The sequence below is a fragment of the Colossoma macropomum genome, unplaced genomic scaffold (assembly GCF_904425465.1).
Source record: "Colossoma macropomum unplaced genomic scaffold, Colossoma_macropomum, whole genome shotgun sequence".
Lineage (NCBI taxonomy): Eukaryota > Metazoa > Chordata > Actinopteri > Characiformes > Serrasalmidae > Colossoma > Colossoma macropomum.
In genome coordinates, this window is record NW_023494799.1 from 11,230,662 (window position 1) to 11,257,187 (window position 26,526).

General features: G+C 38.6%; 1 protein-coding gene across 1 annotated transcript; it reads right to left on the reverse strand.

The window, feature by feature from the left end:
• Positions 1-1,200: 1,200 nt before the first annotated feature.
• On the reverse strand, positions 1,201-26,526 carry nrtn (neurturin). Its single transcript, XM_036586676.1, has 3 exons — positions 25,430-26,526; positions 9,030-9,321; positions 1,201-1,631 (listed from the first exon to the last, which is right to left on the reverse strand). Exons 2-3 carry the CDS (start codon positions 9,292-9,294, stop codon positions 1,201-1,203), a joined length of 696 nt encoding a protein of 231 aa, XP_036442569.1. The 5' UTR covers positions 9,295-9,321; positions 25,430-26,526.

Below are 26,526 nucleotides of genomic sequence, written 5' to 3' on the forward strand. Positions count from 1 at the left end.
TTTGGGATTTGCTCTGGATTTGCGAGATGCTCTTATCCAGAGTTACTTACAATTTTTAACCAGGTTTCAGAGGTAGGTGAATGTAGCATTAGGAGTCCAGCCCAAGGAAACTCGCTGTTGTAGCAGGGTGTGCTTCCCCAGATGGGGCATTGAACCCTGGTCTGCCTCGTGGAGGGCAGTGGTTTTAGCCACTATGATTTACCACTGTGCTAAACATAGTGTTGATTTTTTTGGGAGACATGGACACCAATGGACGTTGTTATCCATGTGCACCCTCTATTATACAGCAAAATATAAAGAGTTCAGAACATCCTCATCACTTTTTTCCACCTTAAACAATCAACATTGTTCAAGCTCTTTTCTGACAATCATTCATTTTCTTTGGTAATGCTGGTATGTTTCCATGGCTGCATGCGCTATGAACATGTAAACACAGCATAAGAACTGCAGCTATTCCATATCCATATCTACGGTAGGTCTAACTATATGTATATATACTCTTTTTGCTGCTTAACTACTAATGGGTACTGTTTCTCTAGATCTTCAATCTGGGCTGTTCGCCCTGAGGTGCTGATGTGTCTGGGTGCTGCTGTTTTTACGTCTCAGTGATGTTAAGGTTAGCATGTGGTTACGGGAATGTGGTATCAAGCCTGCACTTACGGGCATCCTTTACACAAACAAACAATTTGTGGGAGAATGCATCTCCATACTTGTAGAGAGAGTGTAGGCTGATCATAGCTCTCGAGCATGACTGATTTAGGGATGTACTGCAGCCACGAACCTAACATTCACTAAATATTTCAAGCTAGTCCAAAAAGCTAGATCAACAGCAGCTTCTGACAAAAGCTCTGGAGTGTTCCATACTGGAGTATCTCTTTTTCCATATGTTTTCCATTTTTGATGTTATCCTAGTTGTGGTGTGCCGTGATTAGCTGAGTAGCGAATGTGATGGTTCACGAAAAGCTCATTATTTATGCAGTGTAATGACTGATTCCATTTTAGAACAGTGTCCAGGAAAGGCAATGAAACATAACAGAAACTTTACCCTCTATAGCCATACTTATTTTATGCCAGTTATGGCCTACATCTTCTTCTACCTTCTTCTTTTTTACAGCTCATCAATCACATCAAAGAACATGGAGTTGTCCCCTCCACAACATGAGTGTCACTTCCCCGCCATTGTAGCGTCTGCTATAAGGATCATATGCAGCCGCACTGACTTGCAGAAACCTCATGGATGGTGTGGTATCGGCTCTGGTTGTCTAGGAAGGAGATGTCCTTGTCGTAGGCGGTTGGCCGGCAGCAGGGTCTGTTTCTGGCCTTCTTGAGGTCCTCCTTGATTAGCTTGTTCTTGCTCTTGCTCAAGAACGCCAGCGTTATGTCATAGTTGCGGCGGCTGGCTGCGCACCTTCCACTGCAGTAGCGGAAAAGGAAGGTTTCGTCGCTGATGTAGCCCAGTCCCAGCTGGCTGACTGTCACCTCTTCTTCCTGCAGCGAGCACACTTTGCTGCCATTCTTAGCCCGTTTAGTCCTTTTGCCCTGCTTGGCGTCCCTCTGCGCTTTGCGCTCCACCAGTGTGGCGATGATCTGCTTCAGCTCGCCCTCTGTAAAGCTCTGGAACATGTGCATGACTGGACACAGCACAGAAAGACAAATTGTTAATTTCATAAGCAAGTGGAAAGCTAGCTAATGGTGCTTTTAAATGATCCTTGTAAACTCGTAAACCAATGAATTTCCAAGTTTACCACAAGGATGTTCCAGCTGAATGGCTGACAAAGTCATAAATGTAATAAGCCATGAGAGGCCCTGCGCTACAGTGGTTTTACCACAGATAAGGGTTGTTGTGACAAACTTGTGACAATAATACAGAATTCAGTTTATGCATGTGGGTACATGTGTATACATTGGTAATTTCATAAACAAGTAGAAGACTTGCTAATGGTGCTTTTAAATGATCCCTGTAAACTTGTAAACTCATGAATTTGGAAGTTTATCACAAGGACGTTCTAGCTGAATGGCTGTCAAAGTCTTAAACATAATAAGCCATGAGAGGCTGTGCGTTACAGTGGTTTTACCATGGATAAGGATTGTTGTTAGATGCACTGTGAAGTTTTTAAAATAATAAAGAATTCGGTTCATGTGTGAGGGTATATGTGTATGCATTGGATATTTTACAGTGGCTTCAAACATGGCTCAGCCAATCACATTTTAGAACCTGGGGATATATTATAGAAACATAACTGAATTTAGGACAGTAGCTATGACAGAATCTTATTTTCAGATAGGAAAAAAAGTATTACAGAATGTAATCCTATGTTGCCAGAATTTCCCAAATACTGTCCTACTATATGTTTTAATGCTGCAATTGTGATATTTCCAACTCCTAAGTAGGAAGATACCATTTGAACTGCTACCCAGCTTGTAATTACCACTTGAAAAAGTTAAAGTTTCTCAAGACCTCCAACACCTCCAAGTGGCAACAAAGCAGCACCTATAGAACAATGAGTTAATTGCATGTTTTAAGTTTTTTAGACTTTTAAGTTTCCTTTCGCGTATGCTGTATGTCTGCTGTTTGTGTATGATGTTGCTAAATGCAGGGGGATACCTGCACAATTGAAGCTTAAGTAAGCATCCACTTTTTAAATAAATGATGCTCTAACCAAACGACCAAACAGCCTACAGTGCTAGAGATGGCATGTGGAGCAGGCAGGATTGGTGCGGCTCCCCCCACATCTGTGATTTTGAAGAACAAGAGCCCCCCCAGAGGAAAATAGACCACTTCCCTCTTCTCAATCAGTCACTGATTGTTGAATAAAAAGTACAAAAAAGAACAAGCTGATTATTGGTCATTATAAAACAGATTCTAAAATCTGATTGGCTGAGTCATGTTTAAAGTTGTTGTAAAATACTCAATGTACACACACCTCTGACCACTTCACAACAACTAAATTCTGTGATACTGCGCCACATCACGATAAAACCTTGTGCTGTGAATGTAATAATTTTTGACATGCTGTTCGCATGGACCACCGAGTGTACTGATAACGTAAGCACCCGTTTTTGTTTAAACTGAGGGACAACATATTTTCTTAACTAGAAATGGTCATTTAGCTAGCAGGCTAAAAGATAGCAAACATGCTAAACATGCTTTTATATCACTGTAAAATGGTGATGGTTGTATTAACTCCACACACCCTGTCTCGTCTCCAGGCTTTTTATTTTATTATTCAGTTTTAAAACATTCGGTTATGAAAAGGTACAAATATGTACTTTTCACCTGGGGGGAAAAAAAAAAAAACTTGTAATGTACACATTTGGACCTTCAAACCACTGTTGTACATTTGAGGGTACTTTTACATTGTTTGTACCTTGATCAGTGAAAAATGTACCTGCATAAAACAAGAAAAGTGCAAACCTTATGGCATTTTTATATGTATTTCCCCCAACATGTTAAACTAGTCTCTAATCTATAAATAGAAATTGTACACTACAGTTTACAGAAAATGCCATATTTAAGTTTGTTCCCTGTACTTTCAAAGTGAAAACTTATTTTCACTTTGACTGGGGGTCTTACAACTTTATATATGCATTGTTCATGTAAAAAAAAATGTACTACTTGCCCACCTTGACCACCTGAACATAAATTAATGGTAATTACACTTTATCTGACCATAAGTTAAATGAATCTGCAGTCAGAATAAATCGTGGGTCCTTCAGTACCCCTGTTCTGTGTGTTTGCCCTGACATGCCCTTTACATGCATAATGAGACTGACCTACTGCTAACCTAGACCAAAAAAAGCTTCTGATCTGATATTAAGCATTGTTTGGTTGTTCCTTATCCTCTGTAAGATCATCCAGTAATAGCACGGGTTAATGACGGATACTTCTCTTCATCCTGGCATTGCGGAGGATTTGTAAAGATAGGTGCTGGTATGGAGTTTGTGCTATATATATAACAGCTGTGGAGGTTGGCACTATCAGCAAACTGATACGGTTCTTTACAGTGGATCAGAGGGAGAAACACGACAGAAGTAACATTAAAGGGCCCATATTCCATTATTTTCTTCTATGTTATTTTTTGTCTCCCTGAGTTCCACTTCTTTGTGTTTGTATGGTTTTATGCACCAAAAAGCAGTCATAGTTATTTTTTACACCCTTTTTATCTCTTATCTGTTGTTTTAAGACTGTTATATGAAAATGTAAATCTGTTCAGATTTGCTGCTCTATGCCTTATTCAGAAAGCAGCATGGAAACACTCCTTATAGCTTCAGTGTGAATGGGCGGGGCTAAACTGCCACAGGCTGAACAAGCACAAACTTTTTTCTCATGATATGGGCCCCTTAAGCTTTGTCAGATGTTGAAAGTATGTTGTTACTGTCACAACAAAACATCTCTGAAATACCAACTATGGAAGATGGAAAAATGTTTTTATCTTATGTATGTGTTAATAAGACTTCACAATCATTTTGGGCCATTTCTGTTAGTCCCTTTTATATTGTTCATAAAATGTAAAGAATGGCTGGTGTTTTCAAAAGGTGTCAATTAAAAAAAGGAACAAGTTATGAGGTTTTCATTTGACAGCGACAACATGATCAGTAACACTTGGCCTACTACATGACTTTGACTGTACATTGACATGCCATGAACATGCCATAGCAGATGTTATATGCTGTCATGACCACTTATGTCCACTGATGTAACAATGGCGTGTTACTATTACCATACGGATGTCATAATGTTTGATGTCATGGCAGCTAACTAATGTGCGCTTTAACCTGGTACATTTAAGCAGTAGAACTCTTGAGGTCCTGTGTCATCACAAATAACATCACGGCTCTGATAAGGTCGCCGTGGATCGTTACAGCTGTGATATTATTGGTGATAACACCGACTTTGAGTGTCCTGCTGCTTTTGTACAAAATAAAATAAAAAAGAAAAGCAAAAAGCCCTGGATATTATGTCAGGTTTACTGTAACATCTGCAGTTCCATCTACAAAACAGGGCATCCTTTTTTTGTTATGGACAGCGTGGAAAAATCAGTTTTGTGTCAGACATTCACTGGATATTTCACTTTCTCTCCTTGATTTCTCATGATATAAACATTCAAAAAAAGGTCAGTACTACATTTTCTCACTCCTGAAACACAGAGAACAAACTAAAACGAGATATATTTCACAATGTTGTTAAATCTCGCTGAACATGTTTTGGAAAGGCAGGTTACCTATGTTTAGTAATTAAACAGTACATAAAATATTTCACGTGTTTAGCTAAAATAAGGCAATATCACATCATCATCATCATCTTTCAAATGAAGCCACTTACTTTACTGTGTGATTTGATATGATTTTGCTCTCATTTTAGCTAAAAACATGGGAAATAAAAATAAAAGCTTGCGTCCGAACTGTTATGCCAGAAACATACTTCATGCAAGTACACAAATGCGACGCTTCGGTCTTTTGAGAAAACCTCTCAAAAGCACATGAACGCAAATGACAGCACTCTGCATTGCAAACACACTGCCCTTCTTTACAAAGTCAACATGTGTTCTTATGTTACTGTGCCAAGTAAAGCACTCAGTACTCAAGGGGGTGACAGAGGAAAAATCAGAACAGGAGCTAATGTCATCCCAACATCCACAACTACTAAATATGTGTGTGTGTGTATATATATGTATATATATGTGTGTGTCACGACACAATTCATAACGCAGTGTAAGCACTAGCTGCATTCTAAACATTATAGCAAAGAGTGCTATGTATATATACTTGTACCACCAACATGTTTTCTCCTGGTTGACTATCAGAGGAGCATTTGGAAAAGTTTCTCGCAAAAAAGGTTTGCTTGCATGAACACATATATGATACACCATCACCTCTTTGTTCTGATAGAAGAAGTAAAGCAGCTTAAACTCCTCTACTGTCCACATGTTTAGCTGTTGTGGATGCTGGACTGACAGTAGATCCCGTTCTGATTTGTCCCCTTTCACCCCTTTAAGCACTGACTGGTTTAACATCCACAGGTACTTAGGAAAGCACATTGAGTTTATACAGAATGACTGTGTGTTTGCAGTGCATTGGCTGGGCGCTGTCATTTGAGTTAGGGTACTTGTGTTGAATATGTTTCTGGCCCTATGCTCAGTGAAATTCAACATTTTTGAAATATATTTGATTGTAGTTTGTTTGCTGTTTTCCCAGAAGTAAAAAATCATTTTGGACATTTGTTTCAGGGGAAATTGAGTCTTTGAGAAAGTCAAAGATCCAACGAAATGTCTGGTACAAAATCAACTTTACTGCACTGTCATGGAAAGCCATAAAAAGGACTCAATCTCAGGTTTAGCTCAGCTTTCTCAATACTTCAGTGCCTGCCAGATTAGCCTGAACGTCGTCTTGTTCCAATCAGTCTGTAAAGCATTTCATCTTGTTGGTTGGATTGTATTCTGTTCATCTCTGGCTAATTCCAGTTTGTTTAGTTGTTCTCCTGTTACAGTAGAAATGTATGGTTAGCTGCATACCAGTCGTTACTTAGCAACCAGTGGTCAGTGGAATGATGCAGTTGTCACAAATAACAGCACAGGTGGAAACTGATGGTGCCGTCAGACATGAAACGTTATGGTATCTGTCATAACAATTACTGATAATGGTAACATTACCCTGTTATTTTACTGAACAAAATCTGTCGTGACTACTCATGACATCATATGATCAGCTATGCCATGTTTATGGCATGATTGTCAGTGTTATGTAGCAGAGTTCAAGTAAAGTGTAATTGTATTTTCAACTGAACAAATGAAGACAGATCTTTATGTAATACAGATTTGCAGGCAAATTTCTCTTTTTTTCAGCGTGAATCTAATATCACGGCATTTAGTGTTTGTGTTGTGCTGAGTGCCAGAGTCTATGGACAGGTGGCCAAAGAGCACACTGAGCCACTGCTGACCCACTTAGCCCAAGTAATTCTCTGATCCCTCCTCTACCTCAGGGGACACTGTTTTCAATTGGATTGTCATAAATTCGTCTCAGCTGCGTGAGTGTGTGGGCTCCTGAGTCTGTGTGTGCACTCATTTTCCATATCACCTCATTACTGGAAGTCAGCAGTGAATGAACAGCAGGAGATGCATTAGCAGGATTTGTTCAGTCTCTAAAACTATTCATATGGAAAATCAGTTTACATTTCATATTCATTGACTTGCAAATTCTGCTTACAGAAGAAGAAACATAATTGTAATTATACAATGCTTCCTATACAATTATACAGTGCATTCTTCAAACCACTTACATTATTGTATTGACTGGACCCAATGTGGAAAACGCTATTGAGGAAAGAGGGAACAATGCTTATGCATGCTAATATGGTGCTTAAAGAGGAACTCCACCAATTTTTGCATTGCATAATGAAATGGTTGAAATGTAAGCAAAGTCATTCAGAGTGGTTTAATGTGAAAGGCTCCGTTCTAGAGAAACTCGCAGAGTAAGAATTGTTCACAGTGGTGGTGATCTGAAGAGCGTAATGGCTCTTCACAGGAACTTATTACATGATTTGGTTATGAATATCCTGCCTGCTCTGACCCGTGGTTCCTATCTCCACCACTGTAAAGAAATCAGAGTAAATTTCTGTACAATAAATCATTTCACATCAAACCACTCTGAATGCCTTTGTTTACATCTCAATGATTAAATCATACAGAAATTATGATCCCCTTTAAGCATTATAACCCTCTAGATAGATAGATAGGTAGAGAGATACATTGAACTGCAGTCATTCATGCAAACTGTGCATAGCCCTGCCCCCCTGCCTACTAACTCCTCGCTCATGAGGCGTGAACTTTAAAAGAGACAGTGAAATAATTTTGCCAACAAGCTGGAGACAAAATACACAATGAGAGTTCAGTGATGAAGAGATAGAGCAGTCAATGAAGTTCCTTCTTGCACTCCAACGAATATAAGTTTGTGAAACAATAAGGCCTGAAACGTGTTTCACATGTTGCTACATTCTAAAATGGGTCACAAAAATGTGTCACAATTCATAATGCAATGAAAACACAGGCTACATTCTTCTACACTGTGTTACAGCAAGCAGCGCTATAACAACGGTCAAGCCTGGACAAACTGTTCTGCACCACTAGTGTGCTTTCTCTCAGTCAACTGTCACAGCAGATGAACAGTTGGATGAGTATTTGCAAAAATGGTTTGCATAAAAATGTTCAGGGTACATCACCTACAAAATAGAGTGTATAGAACTGGTAGCATCTCACACTGCTCTCCTGTCCACATGTTTAGTAGTTGTGGCTGCTGGAATGATGCTAAATCCCATTCTGATTTTTCCCTTACTGCCCCCTTGAGTGTTTTACCAGCCACAGTAGCGTATGAACACACATTGAGTTTGAACAGAAGCATGGTGCATTCACAATGCGTTCGCATTCTTATGTAGTGTATGTTTCTGGCCTATCACAGACTGCATGCACAGATTGCGTACGCATCACAGCATATTTTGTGGTCTTGAGTGTTTAAACAGTGTTATTCTGATAGAAAATGTGCTTTCAGAACCTGTTCAGCACATTTCCGCTCACTTTTAGTGCTATTCTCCCACAGTTTGGGTGGCCCTCCCTCAGATGGATGAGGAGGATAATGCATTTTGCATTTCAGCACCATGCATTGTGGATTTTGCACCAGTTTCAGAAGAATCTATCTGATTTGCACCTAAACCTGTCACGAAACCGACATTGGGCCTGTAGTGTTGCTGGCTTAACGAAACCTCATATCTTTTCAATGATAACTTTAAAGGACAAAATGGTAACTTAACAGAAAGAAAACATTCTTAAGTTTAATGTACGTTAATGCAACCAGTTTCTTCTTCAAGTAATTTTGGACATTTAGGTTGGTATATTCAAATATCACAAAATGGACAGCTGGTGTTTACAAATGGTGTAAAAGGATAAAAAAAAAATGGAAAAAAGGTTATAAGATTTAGGATTTTAAATATAGCATAGTACATTATTCAAGCTGAGGCATTGACAGAAAAGATGACTTACATTCAGAGATGACCGAGTTGGCACCATTCGCCGATCTGACCCTCCGAAACTTCCCACCAGTCCATGAAGAGGAGTCGTTTGAGGACATAGAAGATGTGGGTGATGCTGTTGATGATAGCGGTGATGATGATGATGAAGAAAAAGACGAAAGCTTGAAGTGAAGAGGAACAGGTGCTTTCAGGGGAAGCAGGATTCTAGAGAGGAAGACGGACAGTGCAGCACCACAGAGCGTCAAGGCGATGGCGGCACACTTCCATAACTTCATCTTAAAATGAGTAAGAGCATTGGCACTCTGCAAAAGAGAATAAAGGGTTCATAATGTAATGTTGCACAACAAGCTCTCTGTACCCTGGAATCTCTACATATATATACCACCTGTAGCTTTGATTTGGTCATTCTTTCATGCTGCATCAAATTGGCTTTGAATAGCCATGAAAATGGACTTGTGAGGGCATTAGGTCACAGATTATTCATGTGCGTGTTCGTCATACAGGTAAATTACCATCTGATATCAATTACTGTCTATGATCTAAACCCATTGTCTGACGCACAGACAATTCACTTTGACTTTCCCTTTACTTTGTGTTTCTGGCAGATGAAGGACTGACCTGTCCAGGCTCCGCCCACTTAAGTGTTCTTATGTAGCTACTGTTGCAAGGTTGGACACGCTTTACAGAATGTTGGCCAAAGTCCTGTTGAATCTAATGATAAATTGTAGTGCAGTAACTTAAGTTTTTGTCAAAATATGTACAATTAGAGTCTTATTCATTTAAAATAACATTTATTTTGTATGCATATGAAGGCCATAATTTTGGTACAGATTGAGGTAACATTTTATTTGGAGTGAAGTTCAAAATTGAACAGGCTACTTTAATTATTATAATGCTTGGTGTAAAAAGCTTTAGCTGATGGGGTATCAGATATACAGACTATAGATGATTAAATCTGATGGAAAAGATGATATGTTGAAAAATAGAACTATAAAGTTATTTATGAATTTACTTTATAACCTGTTTTGGATACTTTGGTAAATCATTTTATTTATTTAACACTCTATAATTTCTTGTATTCTGTCATACTTTTGGTTCAGCAACAATTTCCACTGAGAAATAAATTTAACAGTAGCGTTAAGAAAAGCAATATAATGTTTCGATGGTTAATTTTCAAATTCAGGTTTCTTGTACCATTATTTAACCGCTTACCAAGCGATGGGCCTGCCAGTGCGCCCAAAGTTTTATTACACACTTCAGAAACCTAAAAAAGCTCCATTAGTTTGCATTGAAGTCCTTGTAGGTAATGAATAATAAGCTTTAGTATGTAATAAGCCTGGAATGTTAAGGGGTTAAATTTATTTATCGCTGAAACAGAAATATTATTCTTAAATTAGTTGATCAGTCCAGAAAAAAGTCAAGAGACTAAGTGATTTTACAGATGCTTGTTAGTTGCATCCTTAGACTCTAATTAATGTATGAACAGCACCACTACTATGGCCTTTTTACCAAAGTTCTGCTTGTCTTTGCAACAGTTGCTATGAACATAGATAGTGCAGTATGAAATTCCTTGCCTGTGGCACATACCATACAAGTTCCACATGCGCTCTAGAATTTAACCCCACTGTGAGAAAGACTTCCTGCAGACAGGTTCATCATTCAGCAATTTCATTCACAGATGTTATCACAAGTGGTTTTGCCATCCGCAAATATTTTGCTCCTCTTCTAAGCTCGTTCCGGGGTCGCCGAGCGCTCACAGGTGTGGATTCTTAGAGGGGATGCCATGTCCTCTGCCCCCTTCTCTGTGTTCACAGAGGTTTTGGTCATAGTCAGTCCCAGCATGTTCTTATTTATTGCTTTCTTAGTTTGATTCAGCAAAGATGTATCTGGAAATCTAAGAGAGGCTCTGCATAAAGTATTATGGTACTATTCTGGTTATGGGATCCTCTTTTGGCAGCTTGTCAGCACACATGAAAAGCATATTAGTGCTCTTCTTTGAGTCGTCTCCCCAGTCAGGTTACTCTGTTGTTCCACAGTCTTACGGGGGTTGTTTTGTTTTTGAATGGGACGTTTGTAGATTTATGGGCTCTTTTCCTAAATGGGCCTGTTGTGTTGGACAACTATTTTTCAAATGCACTCCTGAAATGACCTGACAAAGCTTTATATCTTTGAGATAGTAACTTTTTAGGAGAAGAGAAATTGTAATTTTGCGTCCATTTATCATGAAATGGTCACACGGTGTAAAGGGAGATTCCAAAAAGAACCCGTGTTGATTAACTTTCAGCTTTTGATATGACAGCAATAATGTGACATTATTGAACATCCACTGCTCTGTTGAACAGTCAGTTTCTTTCAAGTCAATACTGCTATATTAATATTTTAATATCACACTTCAAAGGCATCCCTCTCACATAATTGGAATGTTCTCTCTATCTCTTCTTTTGTCCGAACCAAAGAGAGCAACAGAATGCAAAACAGTTCTGCAGACAAGGAAAGAGTAATCCGGCAGTGGATGAGAACTTCTCCAGACGTAGAGTCTCTCAGACTGCTTTGCCAGACTGTATTAGAACATACTGGCTTCAATTAGGATTTGGTTGCTGACCAGAAGAATATGGAAAGTGGAAAACGAAGACCAGGGAGATGACCAAGATATGAGTTTCCTAGCTATACTTAAGAAGGATAAATGTTTTTATGTCAATGCTTTGTAGCTGTTAGAGGTCTGCTACCAGATTGAGCCAGACGGGGGCTGACAAAATATCTGGTTTCTGCCGAGTTTGGAATAAATTTTTCACATACAACATTGGGCTTGATTTGTTTTCAAATGGGCAATTTTTTATGTAGTAATTTGTTTTTATTGGTAGGAATGTAGGTCTCTCTCTCTCCCTCCCTCTCTATCTCTCTCTATACAGTATTGTAAACTTTATGTCAGGGTTGCCCAAATGTCTTGTCTTGGGGGGCCAAAGTGCAATGTTTGTGTTGGGCTGAGGGCCAAAAAGACATACTTTAAAAAAGTAGTGATGGCTGAGTACTGAATATACTGTCCTAAATGTATTTAGTAAGTATTACATTACAATGCATAAAAAGTAATATATTCTGAATACATTTAGAGGACATATTGATAAGACAGATGGTAAAAACTCTGCTCTTTATTTAATTCACACTGTTTCTCTGTTACTGGTGGCAGTTTCTGCTTTGAAAGAAGTGGCAAAATTCCCAATATTTCGGCTCTCATCACTTGCTTTGGTCCACTGCTGCTCCCACAGTTTGACAGGTGTCTCATTAACCAGACAAACAATTCTTTATATCCCAATGACAAAATCTAGCAAGTGTGACTCTGAAGTGGGTCGCTGTGATTTTCTGTTAATGGCATTGTAATGAAATGCATGCACAAGTCCAACAACACCGATGCTGAGCTAATCACTAGTCAAGATGTTCACGATTGAGGAGTTCCGTTCCATCATCCCTCCAAAAAACTTCAGAAACACTGAAATTAATACCTGATCATCAGATTGATTTATCATTCTACTCAGGCTTTAGCAGAGCTCAGTAACGCTGAGATTATAACTGATCATCACATTGATTTATCAGTGTACTCTGCTTTAGCAGAGCTCAGTAACACTGAGATTAATATCTGATCATCACATTGATTTATCAGTCTACTCAGGCTTTAGCAGAGCTCAGTAACGCTGAGATTATAACTGATCATCACATTGATTTATCAGTCTACTCTGCTTTAGCAGAGCTCAGTAACACTGAGATTAATAACTGGTCATCACATTGATTTATCAGTCTGCTCAGGCTTTAGGAGAGCTCAGTAACACTGAGATTAATAGGTGATCATTGGTTTATCAGTCTGCTCAGGCTTCAGTGTCTGTAAAGTAAGAAAGTTGTTTTTACACACTGTGGTTTTAAAATATATAATAAACAAGCACCACAGGTGTTTCTTTTAAAGATGGTATGGCTCCCGAGTGGCGCAACCGTCTAAGCGTTGGCCCTACCATCAGGAGATCGCGAGTTTGATCCCTGGTGATGCTACAGCCATCCGTAGCCGGGAGTCCGAGAGAGCACAATTGGCCTCGCTCTCTCTGGGTGGGTAGGATGGCCCCTCCCTCTCCCCCCATCACTCAACGCGATGCTAGTCAGCGCAGGTGTCTGTTAGCTGACGTAACAGATCTGGCGGTTGGCGCTTTCCTCCGAGCGCGTTCAGCTGTCCAGTGACGTTGCGTGAGCGGCAGTTCGAAAAGAAGCGGTGGCTGGTTTCACAGGTCTCGGAGGAAGCCTGTGCTAGCCTTCACCCTCCTAGCGTTGATAGCATCGTGTGATTGGGGGAGTCCTAACTAGCGGGTGGAATTGGAAACGACAAAATTAGGGAGATAATTGGGTAAAAAAAAAAAAAAAGATGGTATATATTTTTATAGCCAGCCAGAATTGCTGTCACATAAAACCAAATGCAGAGTAAAAGCTAAATCAGTGCTTGAAGCTCCTCACTTGCTGCTACTTGTTTGTGTTTACTGTTATCACTAGATTCCTGTGCGGAATTGTGTGACCACACAAGCTAAAAAGAACTCTGCCTACTTTCACAGTTCTGTTGTGTGATGGGAAATGGACACCAAGGTGTGGAAGGTTTTGGGTTCAGATTTGTTCCCGCACTGTGCTGTGCTATACAACCAAGCCTCGCTAAACAGTCTCACTTTTCCTTGCTGTTTGCCACGGATGAGATAAAAAGAGAGCTCACTAAAGGAACTGTTTAAAATTCCAAATGAGTCAACGACATCTTCATTATGGAAACATCATTACATCAGATAAAAAGCATGCTGGTCATTTGCAGCGTAGAGCTTGCAATAGTATTTCAAACTGTGATAGCAGGAGGAACAACATGTCATCGCATCAGCGACACTTTGACTGTAGATGAAGCCAATCTAAGCGAGTTCGGGTTAGGCTTCAGGTTTCAGATTTAGCAGTACCAATCAGGCCTAGTCGAGTCGTGACTCAAGTCGGGTTTGCGCTTCAGTTTCATGCTTGCGCAGACTTATAATAGTAGCTGTATGAATAGTGAATAGTGTTCAAGTCTGTTAAAACAGCTGCGGAGATCATTCCGCTTTTCCAAATTCTGTGAAGGTTTTACACAACCTGTCATCTATTGAACTTGAACATCTGAAATACTGCTGGGATTTTTTTTTTTATTAATTTAAAACAGCACTGGAACTTTTTTTTATCTCCGTCGCTGCCTCAAATGTAACCTTAGAGAATTGTAAAAGTTTCTTTCAAAGTTTTAGGAGGTGCACTTTGGAGCTTAGCGCCCCTGATGCCTTGAAGAAAGTGTCACAGCTGAGAAGCACTCATGTGCTGTGAAGTGAATTAGTCATTAGGAGGCATCAGTGGGATGAGCGTCCTGAACCAAGGTCAGAGCCATACTTGAATAGGAAAAGGTCCTGTTCCAGGTGGGCCTAATTCCCATGCTCATAAAGCAACTGCAGTCGGACATTAAAACCCCCCATGCTTTCATTATGCTTTCCTAATGCTCATTAGAACTGTAACTCATCTACATTTTAGTGCCCTTTGGAGAGGAAATTTATCTCTCCTCATGGTGACATTTATCTTTGTTGAGCTGACGAACCCTCCCTAATTTTCTCCACCGTCATACATTCCACAATAATAAAGCATTTTTCAGATGCTGTTCCAGCATGAATGACAGATGATGACAGATACAGAATTTCAAACTCTTTGAAAATCTTTTCAAGCATCAGTCTAGTGCTTACATGAGAATGGAGCAAATTTAGCTTTAGCTTTGCGACTTTTCAGTGTTTGATGTTGCAGATTAAATGTATCAGGAAACCAGCTTAGAGTGCTTATAAACACAAGAAAGTCCATTCACCTCTAAATTATCGATGTTCATCTTAAATCTCTCTTTGCCTTTTTGTTAGCCACTAGCTAGGCGAGGATGTCTGCATTGCTATGGTGACCAGCAGCCTGCACGCCAACCTAAGGTTGAATTAGCAATTGTACATAATATAAGTCCAGCGTTTAAGACTGTTTATTCTTAAAACGTGTGTTAGAACGACCAGCAGAGCTTTATTTTACTGCAAAGGAGGATTTTTTTTTCACCTAAAAGTCTAATTCTGCTGTGGAGCCCCAGCAGGGCAGAGGAGTCACATGTTGCTGAATCCTGATTTCAGTACTGTGCAAAAGTCAGAGACCCCTCTTCATTGATTTAATTTCCAGTCAAAACAGCCTTTAAGTGTGAGTTATTCTTTTTTCAGCATCAAGAAAAAAGCAGAAAACATATATTTAACATATATTTAGCGTGGTTAATCTTTGCAGACTTGATCTCTGGTTTTCAAAAAATGAATAATTTTCCCCACCTCCAAAGTTCAGTCTTGGAAGTTGGTTACATTTTCTGCTTCTCATGATCCAGGTAATCCCAGACACATTCAGTGATGTTGGGGTCTGGACTCTGAGGTGGTCAGCCCATCATTCTGAGAAGATTTTCAAATGTAGCAGCACTTTATTTGGACAGCTCGCTGTAGATGCTTATCTTGCATATCTTGCATTTAACTCGCATTCAGTTCACTAAATATCTGGTCAATTCACCTTCATTTTTTCCAGATCCTAACCCTGGCTCTAATCCTTATCCTATCTCTTACCTCAACCCAAAACCTAAACCTAACCCTCACCTTGGGCCTAAACCTAACCATGGTACTAGTGCTAATCCCAACCCCAGCTGTGCTGAGAATCAACTGAGTTTCAAAAGATATAATAATCTATAGATAATCTATTGGGGGTGACCCAAATAACAGGGGACCACACATTTCCATCTTCATTGTCTATTTTCTTTCCTCAGTGAGGTCTTCTTGACAGTTGCACATCCTTTCAGACTCATAGCACTTAGTTGTCTTCTCACAGTGGAAGATGGACAGAAACAGCTGTGGATTTTTTCAGAACTCAATCAAGAGTGGAGCTTGATTTTCTCCTCTCTCTCAAAGATGAAAGCTTTAAGTGCTGTTTATCTGATGGAGACAGTTTTGGTGGTCTTGAACCTAAATGGCCTTTCAAATAACTTGTACTTAAATAGTCATTTTGACAGAATATTAAACAATTGACTTTTGCACAGTACTGTATATTTCTCATTAATGGCACGTTAGCATGAACATGGGTAAAGAACCCATTTGAAAAACATAATGCTCAGCCGCTGGCAGCGGTTTCTAATCAAGGAAACCAGTAAACCACTTTTCAACATGACATTCATCAGTACTGTGGTCAGTACATACAGGGTATGACAGTATGTTTTCATATAGATTATAAAAGATGGAGAATATGGGCTATTTAAAGCTGGACAGATTTGCAGTACAGTTTGAATCATTACAATATATGTGAGACGTTTTCTTTTCTGTGTATAGGCCAGAAATAACATTTTCAAATATACTGACTTTGCTATGATGACTGGCAACATATATTTGATTGTAAAATGTTGGAAAACATTTTTATCCCTTAAAATTCATAGGTGATCTCTGCCTATTACAACCATTGAAAAGCAGCATTTTATATCTACGCTATGGGAATGCTCTGTTCACAGTGGCGTCTATGTTTGTGTAGCTGTTGGTTTGTGACTGACTGCTCATTCAGTCTTGTATAAACACTATCTGACTAATAGGTCTACCTCTTCATTTCCAGTGTAAAGCCTTTGTTTCAGTGGCTTATGAACTTGACACTGTGAAAAGGCTAGGCAGGATATTCTCGACATAAATTGTTCCATTAAGTGCCTTGTCCCCTTATTAGGAAACAATGCAATTGTTCACAGGAGGCCTTCGAAAACTGCCCCCCTGCCATCCTACCTATATGTGTGCTTCCCGTTACAACAGAATCTTGAAGAACTTCGTTCGTATTTCTGGAACATTCAAAACAAGACCAAAAATAAATTGTCTGGTCAAGTGGCTTCTCAACAATAATAAAATGGGCACAGTGGCGCCTTAGAACCTGTCCGTTTCTCATGCTGGCGACACAAGTGGAAATTTGCTGCATGTTATCCGTCTGACTGCACTACAGTGGCATTTGTCCAATCCTATTCTTTATACCATGAAACTGTCCTCCCACTAATTTAGCGAGTAAGAAGTCAATAGTTTCCCTCATTACATTCCATTACAGTCCTTACTATGTTAATACAAGTGTATATGTTCATTCAGGTGCAACATAAAAGGATATATGCTGTTGTAAGCTTTAGGGGATTAGGGTTAAGACTATCCAATTTACTGCGTCAGTCACATAGACTGTCAGTTTCTGGCAAATTCTCACAGCGAGGGTGTGAGGCCGAGGCCACTACAAGTGTTTCAAACTTTTTAACAATACCTCTTTTATGTGGAACAATTTTCACTGCATCCATATAAAATTCATATTAGTAACTTTCTGCCTCCAAAATCTAAAAATGTCAGGTGGTGCAACCATCCGACTTAGGTATGTTGATTGAGTGAACTATCAAAAAAGGTCATTTAATTATATAAAATACAAAATAAAATAGTTTGGCATGATTTTATGTCTGAAACTTTAAAATAAAAACCATGTTGCAAAATAAGGCAACTTAAAAAGAACTCAAACATACTGAAAAACTCATCCCACAGATGCCTCCTCTTCCTCATGTCAGGTGGCTATATATATATATATATATATATATATATATAGTTATGTGAAACAGTAAGTACACCCCATGAAGAATTTTTACTTTTTCAACATGGACATACAGCTACAGTCTTCATTTAAACAACATTGATAGATAACAGTGATATGCAGTTTTTGTATGTGGAAAAAATAAGTACACCCCTACATATATCACTACTTCAAACGTGTCAAATTGAAGTAATCATTAGGACGCCATTAGAGAATATCTTGGAGGAACTTGGCTTATTTGATCAGATATCTGGTCTGGTTTGCTCTTTGTTTTTGGAGTGTGTGGTATCATCATGCCTAGATCAGTAGAGCTCTCTGAGTCCTTCAGAAAGAAGGTTGTAGATGCCTGTGGGTCTGTAAGGAGTTTAAGAAGATTTCCAAAAATTAGTCATTCCACTGTCTGGAAGATCATCTACAAGTGGAGAAGATTTAAAACTATTGCCCACTTGTCTATGCCACCCCATCTCAGTTACTTTCTTAAATAAATTATTGCAAAGTCAATTTGCATTTTTTGTTGTTACATAATATTTTTCTTTACATGTTGTTTAACTGAAGATCTAATATTGTTATTTATATATAAACATACCCATACTTTTGTATATGACTGTGTTATATACAAACACCAAAAAACCTGCAATAGGCAAACATCATGTAGGTTCACCATGGGAATTCCACCAATTCTTTTAAATTTCTGCATAATATATTGTTAAATATAAAGTATCATGAATGTTAATATGTAAACAAAATCATTCACAGTGGTTGTACAGAAACTTTCTTTAAGAACTGTTCACACAGGTGCTAATAGGAACCAGACATCTGAAGCATTTGATGCCTTTAGACGCTACTACACAGAAACAATGTATATTAGTTTTGAGAGAAGGATTTGGCCTTAAATGCCTTTGGTTTTAATTAATTCATGGTGTATGGGTACAGGATGTTGTTAGGCAACATAGTCCCCAACGAAAACTTTTTTTTTTCAGATTTACAAATATTTTACCATTATTATTACCAATTTGCCATTACATTACCTTTAAAAACACATGTAGGTTTACTGTTCATGTTGAGTAGTATATAAAATGGCTATATTTGTGTTGTAGACACGGCAACCCCTGGCACCTTTCACCGCCACCGTAAAGAAATGTGTCAGTAAATTTCACTACAGTTAACCATTTTAAATCAAACCGCTCTTAATGACTTTGTTTACATCTCAAGAACTGATAAATTATGCAAAAATGATAAAAAAAATGGGTGTATTCTTATCTTTTTTCCCCAATCAAGACCAGCAATGATCTCATACATGCCACTGTATCCAGAAAAAATGAAGTAGGCCTACGTCTCATTGTTCTGTCAGTATTCGTGAGCAGTTATTCTATCCCCCAGCTTGTCAAGCTTTTAACTTTGATGACGTCTTATTACTCACAGACAAATGATTACACTCAAAACGTTTTTCTGATACTACCTCACCTTCAATCATGAATAATAAACGTCACCGTGGGTCAAACCATCACAGTGAGTTTTCAGAGATCCTGTGCTCAGGCGAACATGTTGTAATGCTTAGCTTGAGTGACAGCATAATCCTTTCATTTGACAGCCAGCTATCCGGGTCCGCCCCTACGAAGTAATCAGTGTAAAAGGTGAATAATATCCTACTTACTCCCTCTCTTACTCTTCTAAAGCTTCCTCAAAACACATAATCTTCAGTTCTCATCTCCACTATTGAGCAATAGGCACTGCTGGAGAAGGAACTTTTTTCAAAGCTCAAAAAGTTGCCCTAAATAAAATTGTTTGATGATCGAGTAGATTAGTTTGATGACAGTTTCCCCCTTTTCCCCAAACGTAATAGATTAGTCAAGACATGTTTGGTGTCTTGAGGTTTGCTTCATTAGTTTTACACTGAAACTACAAGGCTAATGTAGCTAACCAGCCATGAAAGCAATTAGCATTGAGGAAAGTGCATGCGCTTGCCTCAAACCGCATTGATGTGTTAAGTAATCTCAAATAGACTTGTTTATGTGGTTTCTGGCACTGTAAGACACGTTGCTATCTATATAAATGGACAAAAGTGTGTTGAATAGCTAAAAATAGTAGTAGCTGCCATCTTGAAACCAGAGTTTTGTTCATACTTTTGTCCAGTTTTATAGATAACAGTGTCATGCTGTGTCAGAAATCATATAACCGCATGAGCGAGTCTATTTAAGATCACTTAAGTCGATAACTCAGTGTGGTTTGAGGCAAGTAAATGCAGTTTCCTCAGTACTAATTGCTTCCATTGCTTGTTAGCTACATTAGTCTTGTAGCTCCAGTGCAAAACTGAAGAAGCAAACATCTTGGCTGATCAACTACTGAGTTATCCCATCAAATGCTTATGTGGGAATAGATAATAATTTCTTCACAAACAGTTTTGGCAAGAATGGGGAAGGAATTATGGTCTCAAGGTAACACTTATGAGAATTCCTGCAGCTTTCAGTCAGCCTCTGTGCTAGTTTCTCTGCAAGCTTAGCTGAGACTAATGCTGTCCATATTGGGACGCTCCAAAAGACTCCTTTACACAAAACCTATACACTTAAAAAAGATGGTTCTTCAAGGGTTCTTTAGTAAAGAGAATGGTTCTATTTAGAACCATGAGTTCTATATAGAACTCTTTAGTGCTTAAATGGTTCTCTGCCTGGTGAAATGGTTCCCCAGACTGATGAAAAATGGCTTTTTTGAAAATGGTTCTATATAGAACCAAAAAAGGGTTCTGCTACTGTTACAATGTCAAGCCTGTAACAATGAAATAACCCTATTTGGTGCTCTATAGAACCCTCCTATACACTCTTTAAAAAGATGGTTTTTCGAGGGTTCTTTAGGTAAGAAAATGGTTATATAAAAAACCGGGAACATTCACAGAACCCTTTGCATGATTAAAGGGTTCTTTGCACCATGAAATGGTTCTTCGGATTGATATGGTTCTATATAGCACCAAAAGAGTTCTTCTATTGTTACACTCTTTACAAAGTTGGCTCTTCAAGAGTTCTTTAGTAATGACAGTGGTTCCGTATAGAACCATGAACACTCAAACCTATTGCATGCTTAAAGGGTTCTTTGTTTGGGGAAAAGTTTCTTCAGATTGATAAAGAATGTGTTATACACACTTAAAAAGTTGGTTTGTTTAGTAAAGAAAATGGTTCTATATAGAACCATGACAACTCGAAGAACCTTTCTTAGGATCAAAGGGTTCTTTGCATGGTGAAAATGTTCTACAGATTCTTTTTGAAAAGAGTCCTTTGTATATAGCACCAAAAAGGGTTCTTTTATTGTTACATGCTTGACATAGTAACAATAGCAGAACCCTTTTTGGTGCCATATATAACCTTTTTCAAAAGGGTTCTATGTAGAACCATCTACAGCACTCTGCAATCTGAAGAACACTTTCACAATGTAAAGAACTCTTTAATCACGTGAATGCGTTCTTTGCGTTTTTCATGGTTCTATATAGAACCATTTTCTTATAGAACCCTTGAAAAAACAGCTTTTTAACGTGTATATGTGTATATGTGTATATGAGGGTTCTATATAGCACCAAAAAGAGTTCTTCTATTGTTACAATCTTGACATTGAAGCAATAGCAGAACCCTTTTTGGTGCTATATGGAACTGTTTTTAAAAAGTCACATATAACACATTCTCCATCAATCTGAAGAACCATTTCACCACGCAAAGAACCCTTTAAGCATGAAATGGTTCCATATAGAACTCATGGTTCTAAATAGAACGAGTCCCTTTACTAAAGAACCCTTGAAGAACCATCTTTTCTAGGTGTGCACTCAGGGTATCTTAGCCAGCGCTGGCGCTGTGTTCCAGTACGCAGCTGTTTATCATGCTGTTCCGTGTCTATTACTAACCGACAACTGTATAGAAATGGCTGAAAAAACACAGATGTCTCCCAAATGAAAGGCGCCACTCCCAGTGTTTATGGGCCATATGATGAATGGTTCTGTTCAGAACTTTGTTTATTTTTTTGTGCCTTTCCAATTACTATATTGCATGTTTATGTCTAGCTTTTTGTCAGGGCATCTGCTTTTGCACACTCAGGTTAAATGGAGAGTGTCTTCATCACATACTGCAAATATATTAAACATTTATGGGCCACGCATAGACAGCATGCTGTGTGCCATATGCCTTTATTTGATGCATTCAGCACCACATGAATGAGAAGTGTTAGGTGCTATATTTTTTACGATTGACTTGAATGATGTATTAAAGGGATAGTTTGTAAATACAAGTGCTCTGATAACAACATGGGGCAAAATGCATGTATAATAAAGGTTTTTAAATGGCTCATGGCTTGGAGCCCTTCAAGGGGGAAAAACATTGGTATAGAACCTTTAGTTTATGTGCAGGTCTTTAAACTTTAAAGAGAAATTCCAACACTTTAAAAAATGTTCTGTATAATTCAATCATTAAGATGTAAACACAGTAATTCAGAGTGGTTTGATGTGAAACGTGCTGGTCAAGAGAAACCGACCAAGACAGAATTGTTCACAGCAGTGGTGGCAGGAGCCAGACGTCCGAAAGTTACCTCTAATGACTCTAAAAGCTCCCTCACATAAAGTTATTACATAAAATGGTTATGAATGTGCTGCCTGATGCCTGAGATATTGGCTTATGATAGATTTTGGCCTACATATTATTTTTTTAAACCAATTTATGGTGGAAATGTTCATGTAGGGCACTCAAAAGCAAAAAGGTATGCCAAAATGTATTTTTTAAAAAATTTATAAGATGCATGTAGGTACACAGGTCATTCTAGATGATAAATAAAATGGATTATATATGTATTTATATGTTGGATATGTTTAGATTGCGACCTCTGGTTCCTATTACCATCACTGTGGAGAAATCTAAGTTTATACATTTCTCATAAGTGACTCTGTTTACATCTCAACAGTTGAATTATACAGAAATGTTTAAAAAGTCATTCTCATTTTAAAAAGGCTCTTCCATTAAGAGAACCAAAAGTGTTTCTTCTATGGAATCACTCACACCTTTACCTTTAGGAGATCCAGTTATCCAAATAGCTGGCTGTAAGCATCTAACCACTGTGTTGAGGTTTTAACTGTTTACAAGAGCATTATAGAGCGCCAATCACAATCTAACCTCATAAATAGTTGCACGAGAATGCCTTAACAAGTACACGTTGCTACTACTAGATAACGTATTATGTTGCTTTATCTTTCATGCTATGACGCATCATATTGTATTATAGTAATTAACCGTACAGTTGGCGTCATATGCAGCCTGGTTGCTTTACGAAACCTTTTGTTGATCCACCAATAGAGCACATTCTTTTGTTGAGCAGATGTATATCTTGCTGCAGATGTTCATCATGCTGACATCGGTGAGGTGGGGAGGTTTCAAAGGAGAGAAAGTGAACTTGGTCTCAGCTCCCAATGCCTCCATCAAAAGTCTTTGTTCTGCCAGGAGGAACCGCTCAGAACTTGGCCATAGTGCCTGTGTAGCCTTTATTCATTCTCCTTAACTGAATAGCACCATAACTCTTCCTCCTGAAAGAGCGGAGGAGGCCTTAAGCTGCTCTTTTCTAATGGGATATCCGCGCTGAATGTTCTAGCACTCAAAGTTCTTTAAGGCCAAGGCTCTGTCCTTAAACATCCATTATAAGGAATTCAGTTTGTTATAAATGTAAATAAATAATAAAGTGAGGCAATGCCCACTTCTATTCAGGCTTATTCTATACTGTTTCTGAATTTTTCTTTTATTGTGCTTTATTTTAGTTGCCTTTATTGTGCTGTATCTGTATTGTAATCTTATATTAGAGTAGCAGAGACAATAATTTCCTCAAGTTGCTGCATATTCACATCTTATTTTCTTACGTCGCACCAAATCACTACATTTGGATGGAGTAAAATGTATCTAATGTTACATAATTATGTTGTTACCATATTATTACATTATTACAACAGATTATTGCAACAGAAACATGTCAAAATCTATCAATATCTGTATAAATAATCATCTCTCCTATGTATATAGATAGTATATATCCTTGTGAATAATCTTGCTGCGGCAGTTATAATGTTCAACACAACAGTTGCCTTTATTGTGCAACCTGTCATGTAATCTTATATTAAAGTAGCAGAAAGCATAATTTCCTCAAGCTGCTGCATATTCACATCATATTTTCTTACGTGGCACTGAATCAATCACTACATTTGGATGGGGGAAAATGTATCTAATGTTACATAATTATGTTGTTATCATATTATTACATTATTACAATAGATTATTACATTATTATAACAACAATTTCTCTCCTATGTATAGATAATGTATATATACTTGTAAATAGTCTTTCTGGGGTAGTTAAAATGTTCAACACACATTTTTTGTAATAGCCCAAACAGGAGCATGACTGTTCCCAGCAGGTTTCGCATGGGTGGACTTCAGTTATGCTTCCTATACACCGCATGTTCCTCTCGCCTTCAACAGAAATAGACTGTGTGAGAGAGAGAGCATGGCAGCGGCTGCTGATATCTTTATCTACTGTCATTTAGATAACAGCACTTACAGAACAGCACTGTTCCCGCACTGAGAACAGATGGAAATCCATTATGATATTTAGAATGGTGTTAGCTTTATCGTGCATGTTTCAGTCTTTAGGAATCATATAGCAAAAGACAACATTAGGCTTCATGATTGTGATTGAATTCATAGGATTTTAAATTGGCTGCTTCCCTGTGTGTCAGTTGTTGAAAGTCATGAAAGTCAATCATTCATCATGAAATTTTGGTTTTGAAAGTTGAAGGTTTTGTTCCGACATATTGAGCAAGTTTGATTCCTGATTAACATGTTTATATGTGAATATACTTTTTAAATGAAATGATGACAAGGTTAGTGATAAAGAACCGTAAGGAAGTACTTTGTATTCTTCCAAAGAACGTAAGAGATTAAGATCTTTTTTCCAGAAATTCACATGCATTTCCTTTTATCAGATAAAAAATGGTAAATTGTTATGAAATACAGTGCAAAACCAACAACCCAAAATGTACTCATTTGTAGTATGCACTCTTAAAAAAGGTGCCCCCAAATGATGCCTTGGAAGAACCACTTTTGGCCAAGATATTTTAAATGTTTTAAACAATTTCTCTTCCTTTAAACTGTAAAAACATCTCATTTACAAAAAAGCTACTGTACTGTTAGAAAGAAAGGTTCTGTGCAGGTACATTTTTCATTGATCAAGGTACAAACAATGTAAATATACCCTCAAAGGTACAACCGTGGTCCAGTTGTGTACCTTAAATAAGTTTTTCCCAGGTGAAAAGTACATATTTGTACCTTTAATAACCTAATGTTTCAAAACGGAACAGTGAAATGAAAAAAGATAAAAAGCCTGGAGACGAGACGGGGGGTGTGGAGTCAGTACAGCTCAAAAATATCATTTCAGTGGATTATGGTACAATTATGTTCCCTGACTAAAGGTACAGAGATGTACCCTTGAGGGTACCACCCCGGTGACAAGGGATACTACTCCAGTGACAGTTTCATACCTTTTTTCTGAGAGTGTAAAGAACCTAGAAATGTTCTTTAGGGACCCAAAAGTGCAAAGAACCCTTTTTCGCACCTTTATTTTTAGACTTTCTAATAATATTCCCATTGTACCCATGATCTGATGTTTTTCAGCACATGCCCATCTTGGAGTGACATATTGGCACTTAAGCCGCAGCTTAGATGACAAAAGAGGATGTGTCCTTACCGTTTGCCCGGCTTATCCAGACTTGTCAGCGTGTCTACGTTTTCAGTTGACCTCTGGGTAAAAATGGCATTGATCGATACTCCAGCCCTTTCACTCAGGGACAGGTGAAAGAGAGCGCGCTTGGCTTCTTGTTATCTTTTCACGGTTGTGTCCAGCGGTCTACGGCGCAAGACTAGCCCCCGAAAGTGCTGCATTCTTTTAGCTTCAGAGGACCATCAGACGTCCAGGGGCTTAGGGTGTGTAAGAAAGCTCCCCAAATCCCCATCTTGCTGTTAGGGAGTTGTGCAATAAGTCAAGCAGGCATTTAAATCAACAACGTCTTCCTCTGAGCAAAAATACTACTAAAAAAAAAAGTGTTTCACGCAGATGTTTTGCTTTTAAAAAGTGGAAAACTAGGAATTTCAGATAGTTAAGAAGTTATAAGAGCAACTATTTTGACAGTCCAATGCTCAAAGAGTGCTAATTGTCTGGCAATTATTAGAGAAAAGTAGTTTAAAGAAGTTTTAAAGCACTACAGCTTGTCATTTCTCACCAGTCCACTCGTGTCCCATGAAATGTAATGCGGAGAGATGGCAATGTGGCTTGGGAAAGTTGTTTATTCCGTGAAAATTCCTCTGCAGTGATTCACTAAAGTGAGGGAAAGCTGATGGCAGCACACTTGTGTCTCTTCAACAGATCTCTAACGAGAAATTCCCAAGTTAGCAACCTTCTATCAGACTCCAAGAATCCTCTTCTCGGATACAACCAGGAACGAGTTCTTCAGCACTTTCTGAAGGAGTCCCTCAGAGACAAGTCTCCAGGTATGTGATCCCAGCCTTGATTACACAAGCAAAGCTCCGAGCGTCTTCTTTGGGCTGGGACCAGAATGCTACCTTCTCCTTTTGATCCCGTCTGCTCAGTGGATTAAGCCACTGCTGCTTGGTGCCCAACAAACGAAACACTTTCCACAACAGCTCGTAGTCATTTCCGTCTACAGCAAGACCAGACCAGTTTCTCTCAAACTGAATGGAACTGGTGAGCAAAAGCGAGTCTCCAGCTGTCTTAGCGCTGAAGTGCTGGTGCAGAGGGATGGTTGAGGAGGAGAGATGGGAGGAGGG